The 17,959-nt window shown below is 48.5% G+C and overlaps 2 protein-coding genes across 3 annotated transcripts in view; one reads left to right on the top strand and one right to left on the bottom strand.

Annotated features, from left to right (window-relative positions):
• Positions 1 to 7,969, top strand: part of TTLL9 (tubulin tyrosine ligase like 9) — a gene marked incomplete at its 5' end in the record, with an annotated part of 46,091 nt that extends 38,122 nt beyond the window's left edge. Inside the window, 3 exons of the mRNA XM_081289851.1 lie at positions 156 to 269; positions 1,375 to 1,499; positions 5,633 to 7,969. Of these exons, the coding sequence (XP_081145977.1) occupies positions 156 to 269; positions 1,375 to 1,499; positions 5,633 to 5,709 (316 nt within the window). The 3' untranslated portion in view covers positions 5,710 to 7,969. The remainder of the gene's footprint in view (positions 1 to 155; positions 270 to 1,374; positions 1,500 to 5,632) is intronic.
• A 144-nt stretch (positions 7,970 to 8,113) lies between these two features.
• On the bottom strand, positions 8,114 to 14,792 carry PDRG1 (p53 and DNA damage regulated 1). Of its 2 annotated transcripts, none has more exons than XM_081289853.1 (5): positions 14,612 to 14,792; positions 13,093 to 13,168; positions 11,983 to 12,054; positions 9,704 to 9,784; positions 8,114 to 8,966 (listed from the first exon to the last, which is right to left on the bottom strand). In XM_081289853.1, exons 1-5 carry the CDS (start codon positions 14,696 to 14,698, stop codon positions 8,884 to 8,886), a joined length of 399 nt encoding a protein of 132 aa, XP_081145979.1. In that variant the 5' UTR covers positions 14,699 to 14,792; the 3' UTR covers positions 8,114 to 8,883. The 2 variants fall into 2 exon arrangements, with proteins under 2 accessions (XP_081145979.1, XP_081145978.1); XM_081289852.1 differs by having other exon boundaries at positions 11,983 to 12,057; positions 14,612 to 14,786.
• Positions 14,793 to 17,959: the final 3,167 nt, after the last annotated feature.

Raw genomic sequence — 17,959 nt, 5'->3', positions numbered from 1 at the left:
CCCATGGTCCCCCTCGCCCAGGGCTGGCTCCGCTCCTCTAAGCTCCCTTTCTTCAGAGGGAAAGATGGAGCCACCTGGGTGGAGTGACAGTGGGTCCCAGGCACCGCATCTAGCCTCAGGGAAATCCTCAGATTCTCCCTCCAGTTCCTCCCCAGGTGGCTCCTGGAGGTCAACGCATCCCCGTCGCTCACGGCCAGCAGCCAGGAGGACTATGAGCTCAAGACCCGACTCCTGCAGGACACACTGCACGTAGTGGACATGGAGGCCAGGTGAGGCAGCCCTGGCCGAGGCAGCCGGGGCTCCACCAGGGAAGAGAACTCAGGCCCTTGGATGGCCCCACATTTTATGGATGTCCACACAGGGTCAGGTCCTGGCCCAAGGACTCGGCCTCTCCAGAAGGGAGCAAGGCCATCCACAGCTTTCTGAGACTCAGTCTAGCAGGATTTATTCAAAATTTCCTAACTATGGGACCCTGGACCAATCACTTCACCTCTCTGAGCCTCAGTTTCCTCATAGGTAAAATGGGAAATGACTGTCCCTCCAGGTTATTCTAATTTACTAAGATAATTTATTGCAAAGTGCTTAGCTCACAGTAACTGCCCAAATAAGAGACTGTTTATTGTTATAACAATGTTTATGTAATGGGAAGGATCCAGGGTTAGCTTCAGGAATGGGTGCATCCAGGTACTTAGTCAATGTTAGTGGGTTGGTCTCCCTCCCTCTCTTGCACAAACACACTCACACACTTGTTCTCTGCCCACCCCCACTCTTCTGTATCAGCTTTCTCCCAATTATTCCAGCAAAAGTTGGAGGGCCAATTCTCAATGCTGGAAGAGAGAGTGCCCATTCCTGAACCAATCACTGTAACTCTGATAGACCAGGGGGTAGAAGCAACCCCACCCGAGGCCTAGGGGTAAGGGAGAGAGGGGTGACTCTTCAAGAAAAGCAGAGGCACCACTGGACTGAAAGAAGGTGAACTGGATGCTGAGCAGAGAAACCTCAGGCATCCACTAAACCTACCATTGCTTATTCATTCAACAAACATTTGAGACTCTATTGTATGCCAGACCCTGGGCCACACACTAGGAATACGGTAATGAAGATGGCAGACCTAGTCCCTGGCTTTGTGGTATTTATGGTCTGGGGAGGAAAACAGACTTTAAACTGAAAATCACAACTGGGTGCATCTTCCTGAGGGCAAGTGTGGGGACCTCAGCATAAAAATAGAGGACAACCTCTCAGAGACTGTGGGGTCCAGGGAACAGACAGTGAATGGTTGGATCAAAAAAAGGGCTTCTGACAGGGTGGACACCCATGGGGTTGAGAGAGGGCTGGGTCCTGGCCTCTCTAACTTTGGTGTCTCTGCCCGTGCAGGCTCACAGGAAGGGAAAAGCGGGTCGGAGGCTTTGACCTTATGTGGAATGATGGCCCTGTCAGCAGAGAGGAGGGGGCTGCTGACCTGTCAGGGATGGGAAACTCCGTGACCAACACACACCTCGGTATGTCATGCCAGGTGGGGCGTGGGCACCAGGGCTGCGCCAGGAGGTGGTGGGTTGTCTAGAGGCAGCCTCAAGGAGCAGTTGGAATGTCTGAATCAGTCTGCTCCTCACCAGCTCTGTGACCCCAGGCAAGGGAGTCAACCTCCCTGGTCCTCATCTGTGGAATTAAGAGGGAACAGTTCCCGTGTATGTCTGGAACACTGTCTGGCACACAGCGAGACATTGTTGATCTGTCAGGAGGCGGATCTCAAAAGGCTTAAGTGGAAAACCAATGGAAAAATGCATAATGTCATTAAGAGAAATTAAGGGCCTCAGGCCTTGGCTTTAAGCTAGTTTCTAAAAAGTGAATTTTTTTTCTTGATTATAAAAATTGGTGGCACACGCCTGCAATTCCAGTGATTCAAGAGGCTGAGACCGGAGGATCCTGAGTTCAAAGCCAGCCTCAGCAATGGAGAGGCGCTAAGCAACTATTTGAGACCCTGTCTCAAATAAAATACAAAATAGGCCTGGGGATGTGGCTCAGTGGTTGAGTGCCCCTGAGTTCAATCCCTAGTAGCCTCTCCCCACCAAAAAAAAAGACCAAAAATTATTCACACAGCCAGGTGCACATCTATAATCCTAGTGACTTGAGAGGCTGAGACAAAAGGATTGCAAGTTCAAGGCCAGTGGGGGAAACTTAGACCCTGCTTTGAAATTAAATATAAAAAGGGCTACTAGGGGTGTAGCTTAGTGGTTAGGATACCCCTGACTCAATCCTTAGTACTGGGGAAAAAAATACACACACACACACACACACACACACACACATATATATATATATATTCACACTCATTGTAGAATATTTGAAAACTAAAGAAGGATAAAAAAAACATGCAGACATAACCATCTTTAACAATCTGGCGTGTTTCCTTCGAGTTTTACAAAAATGCATATATTCATACTTTTTCTTCTATAAAATTGGCATTGGGCTGGAATTTTGAGTCCAGTATCTCCCATTCAAGAATATTAATCAGAACCTCCCATTTGGAAGAATTTTTTGGCCAGGTCTGGACTAAACCCTTTACACACATTATCTTGTATCTTTAGGTGAGTTTTGTTACCGTTCTACAGATGAGGAAATGGTCTCCAGATGGGTCATGGGTTGCTGGAGGCCTCAGTCTTAAGTGATGAGTCAGACTTGAACTCTAGTGACCCCAAGGCCCGAACATTCACTGCTGGACTCTCCTGACCTCTTAGTTAAAATTCCCATACAGCTGCGAAATACTTGAGTTTGCGTGTGTGCCCAAATTCACCAAGCCAGTCTCTTCTGATTGGCCATTTGGCACAGTCTAACTTTTTACTTTTATAATATCATAATGGACTCCTCTCCCATAACCCAACTGAGATTCTGGCTATTACCTTAGGGCAGATTCCTAGAAGCAGACTTACAGGGCCAAAGGAATGAATGTATTACAACTGAACTGCTTTCCAGAAAGATCACGCCAGTTTGCCAGTTTGTAATTTAGAAAAAAGTCTCCGCCAACTCAACTGATAGGTAAAAAGCAGTGGCACATTGTTGTTTTATGTGCACTCCGTTGATCCCGGTGAGGTTTCAGTATCTTAAATTTGCAGTTCTTCTTTTGTAAGCTATCCATGCTCTTTATTTTTCTATGGGTTGCTTATAGCTTTTTTTCAATTTATAAAAGCTTTGGATATTAATGTGTTGGAGACATTACCCCTGTGTCAAACTTACCATAAAGATTTCCCTGGGTTTGTCATTTGTTTTTAAATTTGTTTCATGGTGGCTTTTTTCTTTTTTGATGAAACTTTGTATCTTTTTTAGGGTTGGTAGGACTTAGGATCAGGTTTGGCTGCATGCAACTAAAAAGCCAACTAATAGAGACGGGCTGGCTTGTCTGAGCCACAGGAAGTCTTGGGTAGGCCACACAGGGCTGACACATGGCTGTGTGATACCCTGAGGACCCAGCTCTTTCTTCTTTCTTTGCCATACTAACCAGTTGGTCTGGTGTTCATAGTTATTGTCTTATGGTTGCAAAAACGGCTGCACCAACTCCAGGCACTGTGTGCCTTGTCCCAGGAGGGAAGACAGAAAAGTCCTAAAGGCATCAACTTCTTATTTCAAAAGGGAAGCCCTTCCAGGGAACTGTAAGGCATCTTAATGGCCAGAACTGGGTCACATGGCCACCCCAGCTACAAGTTTGGAACAGTTTGCTTTGATGAAGGCAAAGATGAGGGGGCTTGTGATCATCGTTTCCACATGGAGCCCCAACTGCCTTGTTGGTGGAGACTGTAATGCCAGGGAATCTTGTTTAAATGTGTATTAGGATTCAGTAAGGGCTGGGGCCTGACAGCTGCATTTTTGACAGGCTCTCAGGTAATGCTCTGTTAACTATGTTGTCACCAGCCCTCCTCAAACCCAGCGGCTTCAAATGACTATTTCTTCATGATTCTTCAAGTCTCTCCTGGGGTGACTCATGGGTTGCAGGCCCCTGGCAGCTTTATTGGGACACAATGACCCAGGAGAACCTCATTATCCCAATTGAGGGTTGATACTAGCTGTCAGCTGGGCCTCCTTAATGTGGCCAACAGCCTGTCCCTGGCTTCTTCCCCTGGTAGTCCCAGGGTTCCAAGAGAAGACAAGGTAAAGCCTCTTGAGACAGAGGCTCGGACTCCCACACTGGCATTCTGCTGCCATCCATTGCTCAATTCGATTTGCTAGGCCATCCCAGAATTGCAGAGTGAGGAAACAGACCCCCTCTTGATGAGAGGAGTGGCAGTCACCTCACAGAGGTATGTGTAGCAATGGGGAAAATCGCAGCCATCTCTGTGGGCAAAACACTCCCAATACCAGTGCTGCTGGCTCCTAGGCACCTGTTTGGGTAGTCCAGAGAGGGCACAGTGCTTCTTCATCTCAGTGGCACATCAGAATCACTTGGGAACTTTAAAAAATATGCCTATCAGAAATAAAGATATAGTTGGACTGGGCATTGACATTTTAAAAAGCTCCCAATGACTCAGTGCAGGTAGAGAGCCACTGTTTTAAAAGTCTCTAGAATTATTCTAAGTTTCCAGTTGAGTATTTGGGTGGGTGGTGGTAAACACAGGAGGTGGGGGTTGGGGGCAGGAGGAAGATAATTGAGGACTGAGTTAGGGATGTGCTCAGGGATATCTGGATGACAAGGTCAGCAGATAAGAGATCAGTCTGCAATTTGTAAAGGGGTTTGCACTGGACACGAAGATTTGGCATGATGAACGAGCCAATGACAGACAGTTACAGCTAGGGTTCCAGGGGACTCACTTTGGAAAATCCTAAGGCCAGAGAGACATAGTGGGCTCTCAGCTCAGGGAGGCCTTGATGACCGGCAGGGGTTTGAGTGCTAAGATGGCAGGTACCTCCAGGTCAGTACTGTGGCCAAGCCATTCAGGCAGCACTGATGAGTGCCATCAATATGCCTGGCACAGATTAAATGACTGTGGAGGTGCCTTAAGGATCAGCTGTGAAAGCAGGCAGAAACAGGCCGCGCCATGAACATGCTGGGAGGTGGCCTCGGCATGGACTGCCCAGGGACACATTTTGGTGAGCCAGGGGCCACTTGTGGGGACAACTCATCTCTTAGCCAATTGTGCCTGGCACACAGGCTGGGTAGGGTAAGAAAGCCGGCATTTCCTGGGCTTCAGATGCTGTGCTAGCTTTATGCATCTTCACTGAGCAACAGCAGGACTAAAGTGAGACAACGGTTATGAGCTTCCTTCCAGCACCAGAGAGCCTGGGTTCAAGTCCCCATGGGGCTGCTTGTGTGAGCTGGGGCACATGGCCCTGTGAGGGTTTAAGACGTTTATGCATGTGTGACACCTGCAACACCCGGCTGGAGGCCAACCTCAGCTCTTGCTGCAGGGTCCTTATGTTCTCTCTGCAAGGTGGGTGGTATTGCCCTGACTGAGGAAACTGACGTTCACAGAGGTAAATGACCGCTTGAGTGCCCTGGCAGCTCAGGAGTGGAGCCAGGATGCAAACCCTGGCCACATGTGGCTGCACAACTCCTGCTGTCCCCTCTTCCCTCCTAATGGGTGCATGGGACCCTCCACTCCCCCCCAAGAACAGCATCCCAGCCAACACCTCACTTCCCTTCCAGGCTGCGTCAACGATCGGAAAAAACAGCTGAGGCAGCTGTTCCGCTCCCTCCAAGCCCAGAAGAAAGCATCCAGCTGACCCCAGCTGCCATGGGGAGCCAAGAGGCCCTGCAAGGTGCCACCCCAGATTCCAGCACAGTGGTACCTCGCGGCCTTTCCCCTCCCTCTCTCCCTCCCTCCAGCTTGGCAGCAGCTTTGCTGGCTAAGCAGCCTCTGCTTGCTGCTTGGATGGGCCCCTTGGATCCCTACCCCCACCCTCTGGCTTCTTTGCACCAGGAGACAGCCAATCCCTGGGACTGGAGGGGCTTTAACCTTGACAGACTGGCTTGGTGAATGGACCCAAAGAAGACAAGTGCAGCAAGTTCTGCTACCCTAGAGAGATCACATCTAATAAATGAGCACAGGCCTTACTTGGAGGAAAGTCACTGGGCACTGGGTCTGGCTCAGGGGAGGCTGTTGGTTGCAGCCAGGTTCACTGAACTTTAGCTTTTGTTTTTTTTTTTTTAATGGGGCAGTATTGGGGCTTGAACCTGGGGTGCTCTATCACTGAGTACATCCCCAGTCCTTTATTTTCTAATTTTGAGACAGGGTCTATTTAAGTTGCCAAAGTTGGCCTTGAACTTGCAATGCTCCTGCCTCCATTTCCCAAGTAGCTGGCATTACAGGTGTGCACCACCAGGCTTGGCTGGCTTTGGTATTTTGGTGTCTCTCAGATCATGCTGGAAGGATCCCTTGGATCAAGAGTTCAGGTTCCAGGGAATTTGTCTTTAAACTGTTCTTGCAAAGCAAGCAATTATTAGACTGTGTTTACTAGGTGTCTGGGGAAGCGCTGAGCCCTCCTTTTTGTAACACAATGACCTTGCTTCTCAGTGGAACCCATGGATTTCCCTGGTCACCATCTGAAAGCCAGTATGCTCATTTTTCAGATGGAAAAGGTGAGGGTTGGGAAGGTAAAGCTGCTTAGTGTCTCTTCAAAAATGCATTTGTGGCTGGGAGTGGTGACACATGCCTGTAATCCCAGTGGCTCAAGAAGCTGAGGCAGGAGGATTGTGAGTTCAAAGCCAGCCTTGGCAACTAAGTGAGGCCATAAGCAACTTATCCAAGACCATCTCAAAATAAAAAGGGCTGAGGATGCATTTCAGTGATCATACACCCCTGGGTCCAATCTCCAGTACCCCTTCACCCCAAAATGCTTTTGTCTGTCATCTAGGTGCCTTAGGCACCTATCTGGGGCTTCCTATTTGAGTTGGGAGCTGAGTTTTCAAATCCAGAAATCCTTGGGTGGGTAAACAAGATTGCCTGGGGAACTGGATACAAGTAAAATATTCTGCATCCCTACCCACCTCTGCCTTTGACATTCCCGTCCAAATTCTATTCTTGGTTTCAGAGGGGTTACAACAACCTTGACTGACAGGCTAACTGCTCCATGGGGACCTACCTACCCAGGGATCCAGGTGGCTCCCTCTAACTCTCCATTTCTGGGTTGTTCTGGCTGCAAATGTGGGGAAGAAAAATAACAGCAATTCAAAAAGTGAGCCAACTGGCCTTGGAAAGGCCAAGAACCCAGCGTTGGACCTTCTGCCTCCAGAGGAGGGAACTTCCCTTCATCCCTGTGTGGCAAGGCTGTGTAACTCAAGGCATGGGCTCCAGGTTTCCTGTTTCCAGGAAAAAGAATCTGATTGGCTCTTTGGGGCACCCACCCACCAGGCAAGCAGAAGCAAGGTTCCAAAGGGGACACTGTAAGCCAGATAGTCATACCAGACGGCATATACCAAAGTTAATTCTGCAATTCCTACCTTTACATTTCTATTTTAAAATATGCAATATATTTACATAAAGTTCAAAATCTACAAAAAAAGGTAAACAGTGACACCTTCCCTCCCACCCTTGTTTCTCCTTGAGGGAACCACATAGTGTCGACGCACAGCCGGACACACCTGTTCTGCCTCTTGCTTTTCTCAGTGTAGCTTGGAACTTGTTCTACTTTGGGGTCCAAGTTCCCTCTCCTTGCTCACGGCCATGCGGCTGTCCATTCTAGAGCTACTCACTCCTCTGACTAGTCCCCTGTGGACAGACATGGAGCTTGTTCGACTCCACCTCCTACTTCTCAGGGTTATTACAAGGAAAACAGGGATTTCTACACAGAGATGCGAATTGCAGGTCTGGGTCAGATTTGGCTTCCATAAGGTGTTTTACCTGACTGAAACTCAAGTTTCTAAACATTTGGTCAGCAATATTTAAAAGACAGGAGATTTCTAGCTCCTCTTGGAAGTCTTATGGCCATACTGGCCCATGTTCTTCCATCATTTGGGGCCAAGTGGAGCGAGGGGACCATGTGAGGTGCAACACCTCATTTGTTACTTGTTACCTGTTTGAGCCTGGTATCATTTTAAGGGAAGGGCCTCCTCCCTTCATAAATTATATTTTAAAAGGAATGCTATGTCCTCAGTGAAGGACTGAAAGAAGTGATAACTAGAAACTACTTGTTTGTGTAGCTAACATTTATTGATCCTTCAATAAACACAAAGGACAATTCTGTCCTCACAGCACAGCTATCCTAGCATCTCAGGCCAGGAAGAAGCCAAGACTGAGCAGCACCACTGCCTTTAAAAGCTTTCAGAGGCACTAGATATGAACATGAGCTAGGAGGGAAGCCCTCCCTAATGCATTCTGCAAGGCCCCACTGAGAGCAGCTGTGGGGCTTGATAAGCAGCACCTGCTCCAGAAAGCCAGCAGGAAGGACAAAACTGGAGGTGGGGGAAACGTAGGTCTGCCTCATGGATGGCGGTGATGAACAGAGTCCGAGCTTCATTCAGAAGCCACCTGCCAGCCCAGCCTCCTGCTTTCCTTCCATTGTTACACATGCTGCCTGAAAAGGCCTCCCCCCTCTAGAGGAATGCTGGCAGGAGCTTGTGCTCCACCTCTCCCTTCTCCCTACCAGGGCCCATCTGGACAGCAGGCCATTGTTGAGAAGTGCCTGCTGCAGTCATTCAACACCCCCACACACCTACTGGTAGCAGAAGGGCCTGTCAATAGGTCTTGTGTCCACCGAGCCTCAGTGGTCAGACAGTAGAGAGGGTCAAGCTGAGGGATCCCACAGCAGCCAAGTGCTACAGATAGAGGCTTCATAGAGGAGCCACAGCCATATTTCTGACACCCATGCCCTTACAGGGCTGATCCTGTCCTTGCAGGTTTCAAGGTTGGAGGGTTGGATGCTGGTCCGTAGGTCGTCCCCCATCTTGGTATTTGAGTCTTATCCTTTCAAGATGACCTTGAGAGCTTTAAGCTCATCCTGGTTGAGAGGATTCAGATTAAAACCCTTCAGCTCCGGTTTGCCTGGGGGGAGAAGAATTCATGAGCAAGTTGTGCTTCCTGCTGCCCAACCTACTGCTGGCTCTGGAGTCAGGCCCAGGAAAGCGGCTAACTCTGCATTAATGCTGCCAAACAGCCTGTCTGACAGGATGGGCCTCCGGTTCTGCAGCGCACTAGACGATGCACAGCAACACAGCTCCAGGGCCTCAAGAACCTGCAAAGTCACAGCTGCTGCCTACAGAACTACAGATTTATGCCAGACCCCATCACAGAAATGCTTAGGTTTACCTAGGATTTTAGTTCTGACCTTCATCACCTGAGCTTTAAAAAAAAAAATTAATTAATTGATTTTTTTAGTTGTACATCAACAGGCCTTTATTTTGTTTACTTATTTTTATGTGGTGCTGAGGATCGAATCCAGTGTGTCACATGTGCCAGGTAAGCGCTCTACCACTGACCCCCAGCCCCAGCCTACCACCTGAGTTATCTCGTTCAGAATTATTATCATGGTCCCTACATCAAGTGCTGGCATATGATATGACACCACCCCAGGCAGTTTCTGGTGCCTGGAAAAGAAGCTATGACAGGAGTTAAAAGACCCACAAACCTCCCTATCCATTTTATCTCTGGGTGGCTACAACCACTACTCCAGCACATGAAGCTCCCATCACTGTCCATCTATGAGGGGCTTCCCATCCTGTCCTTCCAAGTGTGACTGATGGTTCCCTCCCCTCCTGGTTCCAGGTCCCCCAGGGCAATACCTTGGGCCTCAAAGAGGCGGTTGACCTTCACTTTAAGTTGTTTCCGGAGTTTTTCTATTTCTTTATCCAGGCGGTCCTGATCTGAAAAAATGAGGCTGTATTACAGAGAGAGAAACCCAGCCTCCCCCGACCCCTCAAGATGGGAGAATTGGGGAAAGAAAAAGGGACCCCAGAAATCAACTGAGGAAGGGCTAAAGGCAAGAGGAACATGACCTGCCCAAGATGAGGCTTGGGCATCCAGTTCCCCGACTCCTGGTTTACTCATCTTTTTTTCGTTATGCAAAGAACACTGAGGTGGCCAGTGGATGGCTAAGCCACCTCAGCACTGCAGGCCACCGGCCCTCAGTGAGCAAGGGAAGATTTAAATGTGAGAAACAAAATGAGGGATCTAGCCAACCTCGATGGCTGGAAAATAGATGACTGACGAATTTTACAAACCCGATTCCATCAAGGTTAGGGGTTCTTAGAAAATGTGTGACCTGAACAATCAATGGGCAACTCTAATGCCTCAGCTTAATATAATTAACTTTGAGGACAGAAAAAGTGATCCTACCTCACTTCTTAGGTGACATGAACCTAAGAAGTTGTACATGACAGAAGCAGCTCTCAAATTTTAACCATCTATCAAATATTATGAAATCCCACCTGCTATGGGTAACTTTCAGGCTAATCTGTCTTCCCTCAGACTTTCGATCCTTTGGCTGAGGAGAAGCCCTGGAAGCCAAGCTTCAGGGTCTAGACAACGATCCTCTTTCTTCTTTCCCCTACCCCCAGTATTAGGGATAGAACCCAGAGGTGACTGACCACGGAGCTTCATCCCCAGCCCTTTTTTAAAATTTTGAGACAAGGTATCACTAAGTTGTTGAGCCAATCTTGAACTTCAGACCCTCTTGCCTCAGCTTCCCAAGTCACTGCAATTACAAGTGAACACCGCTGCATCTGGTTCAATGGTTCTATTTCTCATTGTAAATAGGAAATAGTGTCTCCTGAGTCTGTCTAATCAGCGTGTATCCCTGAGAACAATGATATGTCCTAGAACCCCTCTAGGTACACTGACTAGATCACATCTGCGGGCCAATAGAGCCCAGAATTAGATCCTAAACCCAGAGAAGTGGCCCTGCTGAAAGCTCAGCCTGAGCAGCTTCCGGCCCACCACCAAGCACAGAAACTCTTTATCCAACCGCACTGTGACTGTGTTTTTCAAACAAAAGTTGGAAACTCTTATAGGCTTGATCTAGTTTCCTGAGAATTTTGGTTTCAAAGGGTATAAAGAAGACACTCTGTCTTCAGGAACCGAGGCAACCTTGCTGGTCCTGTTGGTCCATATGATTTCAAAGATAAGAAGGAGAAAATATGTGTAATGTTTTCCCAGTCAAGAACCCATGTTTACAAAGCCTTTTGGCTTCTATGATGTTTCTCCAGAACTTTCAGAATTTTCATGGTTTTGGAAACAACACGTTAGGTGCCCAGGCTGTGGGAGGTTTGTTCTCCCCAAACCTCTGTTTTCAACCAGTCTCTACTGCAGGGGACGTAAAAACAAAGCTCACTTGCAACTATGAGTAGGCTTGTGACTTAGCTATGGATGGCCTCGGCCAATGAGGTATTGCCAGGAAGTCCCTGGGGAGGATGGCCTTACTTCCAAACAGAATGCAAGGCCATATGTAGAGGGTCATCTGCCTTTCCTTCACTCTGGCACATTATGGGACATGAGGCCCATAACGGTGACATGAGAATATACTAAAGTGCCACTGCTGGGCAGTTGTGGCAGTCTTCTGGGCAACTTCTTACATGGGAAAAATAGAATCACAGTTCCTTAAGCCTCAATTTGTTGGTCTTCTGTTATTTGTAACCCAGCTTATAAACAAGCACTATGCTATACATATGCTATTTCATCTCAACTTTTTAACTGTGCTATTTGGATGTGTGCCCCTTTTACAGATGAGGAAATAGCCCATAGTGACAGAGCAGGAATGAAAACACACATCAGGGGCTGGGGATGTGGCTCAAGCGGTAGCGCGCTCGCCTGGCATGCGTGCGGCCCGGGTTCGATCCTCAGCACCACATACCAACAAAGATGTTGTGTCCGCCGAGAACTAAAAAATAAATATTAAAAATTCTCTCTCTCTCTCTCTCTCCTCTCTCTTAAAAAAAAAAAAAAAAAGAAAACACACATCAGTCTGAACCCTGTAGCAGAGCTGCCTTCCATCACACTGCCTGGGTTAAAGTTCAGCTGATGTGAAAGGCAACCACATCCCTGACCTATCCTCTGGAGGCCTTACCTTTCTCAATCATTTCCTTCGTCTGAGGGTGAGACATCTTGATAAACATGCTCCCAAAGCAAACTATCACATCTTCTGAAATAGAAAACAGTCATTTTTTCAACAAGTATTTATTTTTAGCACCTATTATCTGCTGGATTGTTTCAGATGCTGAGAACACAGCAAAAGAAGACAGGGCTCCTGCCATCATGGAGCTCGTGTTATAGTAGATGGCAGGGAACAAAGGAAGATATGATTTGTTAGAGCCTGATGAGAGCTGGTGGGAAAAGAAAGCCAGCTAAGAGGAATACTAGGGAGAGGATGGATGCATTACTCATACCAGGTGGTACAGGCCTCACTGATGATGTGATATCTGACAAAAAACTGAAGAAAGTGAGGGTGTAAGCCTGGCAGACATCTGGGGAAGAGGGAGTCAGGCAGAGGAAACAGGAACAGCAAAGATCTGTATAGTGTGCTTGGTGTTAGGAACAACAAAGAGACAGTGTGAGTCAATGTGTGGGGGTGGGGGGAATGTTTATGGGGGCTGGGTTACATGGAGTCTTGTAAGACAACTCTGGTACTCTGGTGAGATAGAAAGCAACTGGAAGGTTTTGTACATGCTACTAAACTTTAAACAAAATGTAAATGTCTCCCTTGGCCCCAAGGCCTTTCATTATGACCTGACTGCTGCCCATCTCCAAGCTTATCTCATACCTTGCCCCCCTTAGTTTATCTGCCACCTGGCCTTATCCAAAGAACACTACCCCCTCCCTTCCTCCTGGATAGTCTCAATACCTACCCACATCCAATCTTATGCTGTACAACATAAGATATATAACTGGAAATTTTGCAAAAGCTAAAGACAAGATTGGATGTTGTTGTACAGCACAAGGGCCTGAACTGTCATTTTTATATATATCCCCTGTCTCAGTGTCTACCATCATCATCGAGACAAGAGCTAATAATGGCCTATCGAACAGTGACATTTGCTCCTTCACCTCCACAGACTGTTTTAATTTCCCATGAGACTGAATCACACACATTTGTGGCCTCCTGCCTGATATCTAACAAGGACAAGGTGAATGACTTCAAAGACTGAATAGGCCTCCAGGTAAGGAAGTCTCAACTTACCAGAGAGGCTGAGATCCTTTTGTAGGGCCCTTAGGCCCTCTCGGTTCTGATTCCTTTTGGTGTCCAGGTCCACAATCTGAAACAGGAGCAGACTGAAACTTAGCTGTCTCTTGCCCCAACCTGTCTCTTCTCAACACATGAGAGGCTGCGAAGATAACATCCTGCCTAAACTGGATTCAACTTCCAGGTCTTTAAAGATGAGGCCTTGTGCAGGTATCTAGCCCCCACAGAAGGTGCTAAGAAAACATTCACTGACTAAGTGGGTGATTTTATATTATCCACTCAAACTTGTGGGTATATCAGAATTACCGTGGAGTGGAAACCTTTTCTCTAGACATTATAATTAAGAAGACCTAAGAAGCTCTGTTTTCGGAAAAGCTCTTCTTGTTAATTCTGATGTAGTATTATAAGAAACCCAATAATAAAAGAGCTGGGCACCATGGCACAAGCCTGTAATCCCAGCAGCACCTGAGACTAAGACAGGAGGATCACCAGTTCAAAGCCAGCCTCAGTAACTTTGAGTTGCTAAGCAACTCAGTGAGACCCTGTCTCTAAATAAAATACAAAATAGGGCTGGGGATGGGGCTCAGTGATTGAGTGCCCCAAAGTTCAATCCCTGGTGCACCACCCCACCAAATGGAGCTATGAACAGAACCTACCTTGTAGGTACCTGAACAAGAAACTGAATAAGCTAACACAGTACCTAACACACAGTGTATGATAAACTTTAACTGCTATTTTGATTCTCATTTGGCAGACCTTTAAACAGTAATTTGACAGGCTCTTCCCAAGCCCCTCTTCTTCTCAGTGAATACCTGACCCCCTCTCGTGTGTTCTCACTGGAGATGTGAGGAATTCAGGAATCATACTTGATTCCGACGGCTCAGTCACTCCTTTATCTAGACATTATCACAGCCTACTGAGTCCGTCTCCAAAATGTTTCTGATCAATTCACTTTTTAACATCACCACCACCACCTGATCCCTAGATCCATCTCGAGTCTGGGCTAGGACGACGGCCCCTTGCAGGTCTCCCTGCCTCCACCCTTGTCTCCGCCCCCACTACATTGTGTACTGCATGTAGCAGTCACAGGGATCCTTTAAAAACCTACCCGCCCCTCAACCTATGAACTACCTTCAAGCATTAAAATTATGAACCAGACCCTGTGCGGGTCTACCAGGCCCTAACGTTTCCCCTCGCGCCGAACCACAAGGCCCCTCGGACCTCTTCCGTGTTCCTCTTGTCCTCTCAGAGCACCGATCGGGTGCAGCACCGAGATCCACCAAGGGGTTCAGAACTGCGTTTTGAAAGGGATGCTGGGGAGCCCGCGGCGGCCAGAGAGGGGCAAGAACGGGAATGCCCTCTTAACCAACGCCCGCGGAAAAAGGGGCCCAGGCCGAGCGACGGACCCACGTCGGCGCAGCCGCTGGGCCACAGCACAGCCCAGGCCAACTCACTGCCCCCCGCGCACTTCCGCACGGCCTCGCCGCTGGGCCCAGGGCCGCGGATGGCCTCCCACCTGCTGCTTATCCGCCAGCACCTCCTCGGCGAGTTCCTCCACATCCACCAGGTACTTCAGGATCCGCTCCGCCTCCGGTGACAGCATGGCTCCTGACAGCTCCGGTCACGGATCCGATCAGGCCCCAAGCTCCACTCAAGCCGCACTGAGGCCCCGTCCGCGCAAGCGCCGGTGGAGAGGGCTTCCGGCGCGCCTGCGCAGTTCAAAGAACGGTGACGCGCAAACTCCACGCACGGGGCCGAGAGGCGGGGCCTAGCGTGGGGTAGGTTTGAAGCGCCCTCTGCAGGCCGGGACAGCACGATTCTCCCAGCTGCCGCTGTTGCCGGTACCAGGGATTGAACCCAGGGGCGCTTAACCACGGAGCCGCGTCCCCAGCTTTTTTTTTTTTTTCTCTTTTTCTTTTTTTTGAGACAGGGTCTAACCAAGTTGCTTAGTTGCTGAGATTGCAGATGTGTGCCACTGCCCACTAGCTCACTTTCTTTCTTTAAGTGAAATTTATTTGGTTTAGAATTGTAGGTTGACTTTTTTTTTAAAGCACCTGAAAGATGATGTTCTCTTGTCTTCAGAATGATGTGACTTTTAATGAGATGTCAGTTTCATGGTCTCTTTGTCCCCACCCTTGAAAGTCAAGCACTCTACCAGCTGAGCTAATCCCCAGCCCTCTGTTTCTCTTTGGCTAGCAAAGCAATAAACCTTCTTCTCCCTTTTTTTCAAGACCTTGTCTTCGTTATTGGATTGAAGACGAGGAGGACAGAGGCTTTCGGCTACACTGTTACATCTAGAACTTAAACATAAAATGGTCAATTAAACTTTTGGTATTCCTGCCATTTGTATTTGGTCTGCATCTGTTTGCTTTACCAAATAAACATTTTGTTATTGTAAAAAAACAAAAACAAAACAAACAAAATAACAGAGGTCCCCTAAAGATCTCCATGCCTGAACCCCTTATTGGTATAGCAGCCACATCCAAGGCTCAGAGAGAGGAGAAGACTCTGACCTGCCTCCCTGATTCCAGCTTTTTATTCTCCCCTTTTGGCTCCTGGCAGCATGGCCCTTTCACATTCTTGTCTTACTTAATCACAGCAACATTTGTATAGACAGGATTTTTTTGTTTGTTTGTTTTTGGTACCAGGGATTGAACTCAAGGGTACTCGACCACTAAGCCACATCCCCAGTGAAAGGAAAGTGAGAAAGCAAGAGTTTCTTTCATCCAGCCCTATTTTGTATTTTATTTAGATCCAGGTCTCACTGAGTTGCTTAGCACCTCACCTTCTCTGAGGCTGGCTTTGAACTCGCGATCATCCTGCCTCAGCCCCTCCAAACTGCTGGGATTACAGGCGTGCGACACCATGCCCGCCTTGACAGGATTCTTATTGCCCCATTTTATAGTTGCAGGCTGAGGCCAGAAGGACAATGCCTCACCAGGCATGGTGGTGCACACTTGTAATCCCAATGATTTGGGAGGCTGAGGCAGGAGGATCACCAGTTTGAGACCAGTCTCAGCAACTTGGCAAAATCCTGTCTCAAAATAAGAAATGAAAAGTAAAGGACTGGGGTTGAGGCTCAGTGGTAAAGCACCCCTGGGTTCAATCCCTAGTTACAAAAGAAAAGAGAAAGAAAAGACAAGAAGGGCAACGCCTGTCACACAGCCAATCAGGCTCAGACCGGGTCTGGAAGTGCGCTGTCTCCACTCCACAGCTGTCTCTGGACTCTTGCCAAAATTGTGGCCCCAGAAATGCAGTAGCACCTCCTGTTTGCCTGGCCTTCGGCTGCCTGTAACTACCAGAGACACAGCTAATTCTCCCTGAAGCCGCCTGGTGAGGGGAAGAAGGGAGGTTCATTAAGGATTCTTCATGGAGGGTGAATCTGTGTCAAACCCAGGATGTTTTGTGTAAACACCTTCTGGTTCAGAAATGCAGACACAGGCCCTGGGAAGGAAGCGGGGCATTTGCCAAGGAGAGCCGAGCTTACTTCCGGGCCCCAGAGATGCCTGTACCCTAGCACCGGGTCTCTCCCACTTTGGGGCTGAAAGAGGGCTGGACAGGGTGACCCCTGACCCTTGCCAGATGGGTCTGCATGAGGAGGGGTGGATGGAGGCTCCCACATCAGCAGTTTCTTAGAGGCCACCCCTGGCCGCTGGAATTTGGGGAAGTGAGTCATTGTCATAACTAAAACTTCAAGATGATTAGACCCGGAAGGGCTCTTGGAGATCACTTACGTTTCAGATCATTTATTTCAAAAATGCATATTGACTTCCCAGCCTTGTGATAGGGAATCCACCATGAACAAAACCAGACACGGTCCCTGCCCTCAAGGAGCTCCCAGTCACTGGGTCAGATAATACACAAAGGAGCATGTAAATGTACCTCAAATTAGGTGGTGATAAGTGCTAGAGAGGAAAGCAGAGCTGAGCAAGGTAGAGAGAGAACCTCGCAGGTGGTCCAGGAGGGCTGCTCTGAGGAGGTGATGGTGGGCCAGGTGGCTATCTGGGGGAACAGCATTGCTGGCAGAAGGAACAGCAGGTGCAAAGGCCCTGAGATGCACCTTTGGAAGAACAGAGAGACCAGTGCCAGAAAGAGAGGGAGAGAGCAGGAGATGGAGTCCGAGGGGGAATGGAGGTGTTGAGAATACCCGGCTGTAGACAGCATTATCAGTGTCCCGCCCCAAACCACAAACTCCTCCCTGGACCACAAGCCTGTGACTATGGCTGGTCTCTGCTTGCTGATGCAGGTTGAGTAGGGAATGCAGGTGAGTTAACACCTGCAGGAAGGAACCCCACCAAGAAGTCAGAGGAATTAATGATGGCGTCCTGGTGTCTTTGTCCTGTAGACAAAGGAGGATGGTCGCTGAACCCAGGGACAGTGGGGCAGTGACCCATGGTGGGACCTTTGCTCACACTCCAACACCAGCCTGGATGGATTTTCTTCCACCTGCACAACTTCTTCAAATCCCCCACTTGGCCAGCATCTCTTCTGGACCCTGAAGCTTCCTGGGCTGGCTTTGAACTAGTGATCATCCTGCCTTATCAGATGGATTTTGTTTTGTTTTGTTTCTCTGAATCTCCCCCTTTCTGGACATGAGCTCCTTAGAATGGAGAGTGGGTCTCATGTTTACTGTGTATCTCCAGATACAACCATGCAGCCAGGCACACAGTAGGGCACACAGTAGGCGCTCACCCCTGCACTGTTTATGGAATGAATGAATGAACTTCCTAAAATCCAAACTATCTGAAGATGAACAGAGCCACCTCAGGGCAACCAGCTCGCCATCACAGGAGGCAGGCAAGGGAGCCACGGCTGGACCACCAGGTGCCTGGAGAGTGCAGAGGAGATCAAGGTCTGGGCAGGG

The sequence above is a fragment of the Spermophilus citellus genome, assembly GCF_964194105.1.
Source record: "Spermophilus citellus genome assembly, chromosome: 4".
Taxonomy (NCBI): Eukaryota; Metazoa; Chordata; class Mammalia; order Rodentia; family Sciuridae; genus Spermophilus; species Spermophilus citellus.
Note: the sequence above shows the minus strand (reverse complement) of the source record. Positions and strands in the feature narration are given on the sequence as shown.

Coding starts and splice junctions, on each gene's coding strand:
- PDRG1 (XM_081289852.1), bottom strand. CDS start 14,698: ATGCTGTCACCGGAGGCGGAGCGGATCCTGAAGTACCTGGTGGATGTG. Junction 13,169..14,611: donor TGCTGGCGGATAAGCAGCAG/GTGGGAGGCCAT, acceptor CTCCTGTTTCAG/ATTGTGGACCTGGACACCAA. Junction 12,058..13,092: donor AAAGGATCTCAGCCTCTCTG/GTAAGTTGAGAC, acceptor TTTCTATTTCAG/AAGATGTGATAGTTTGCTTT.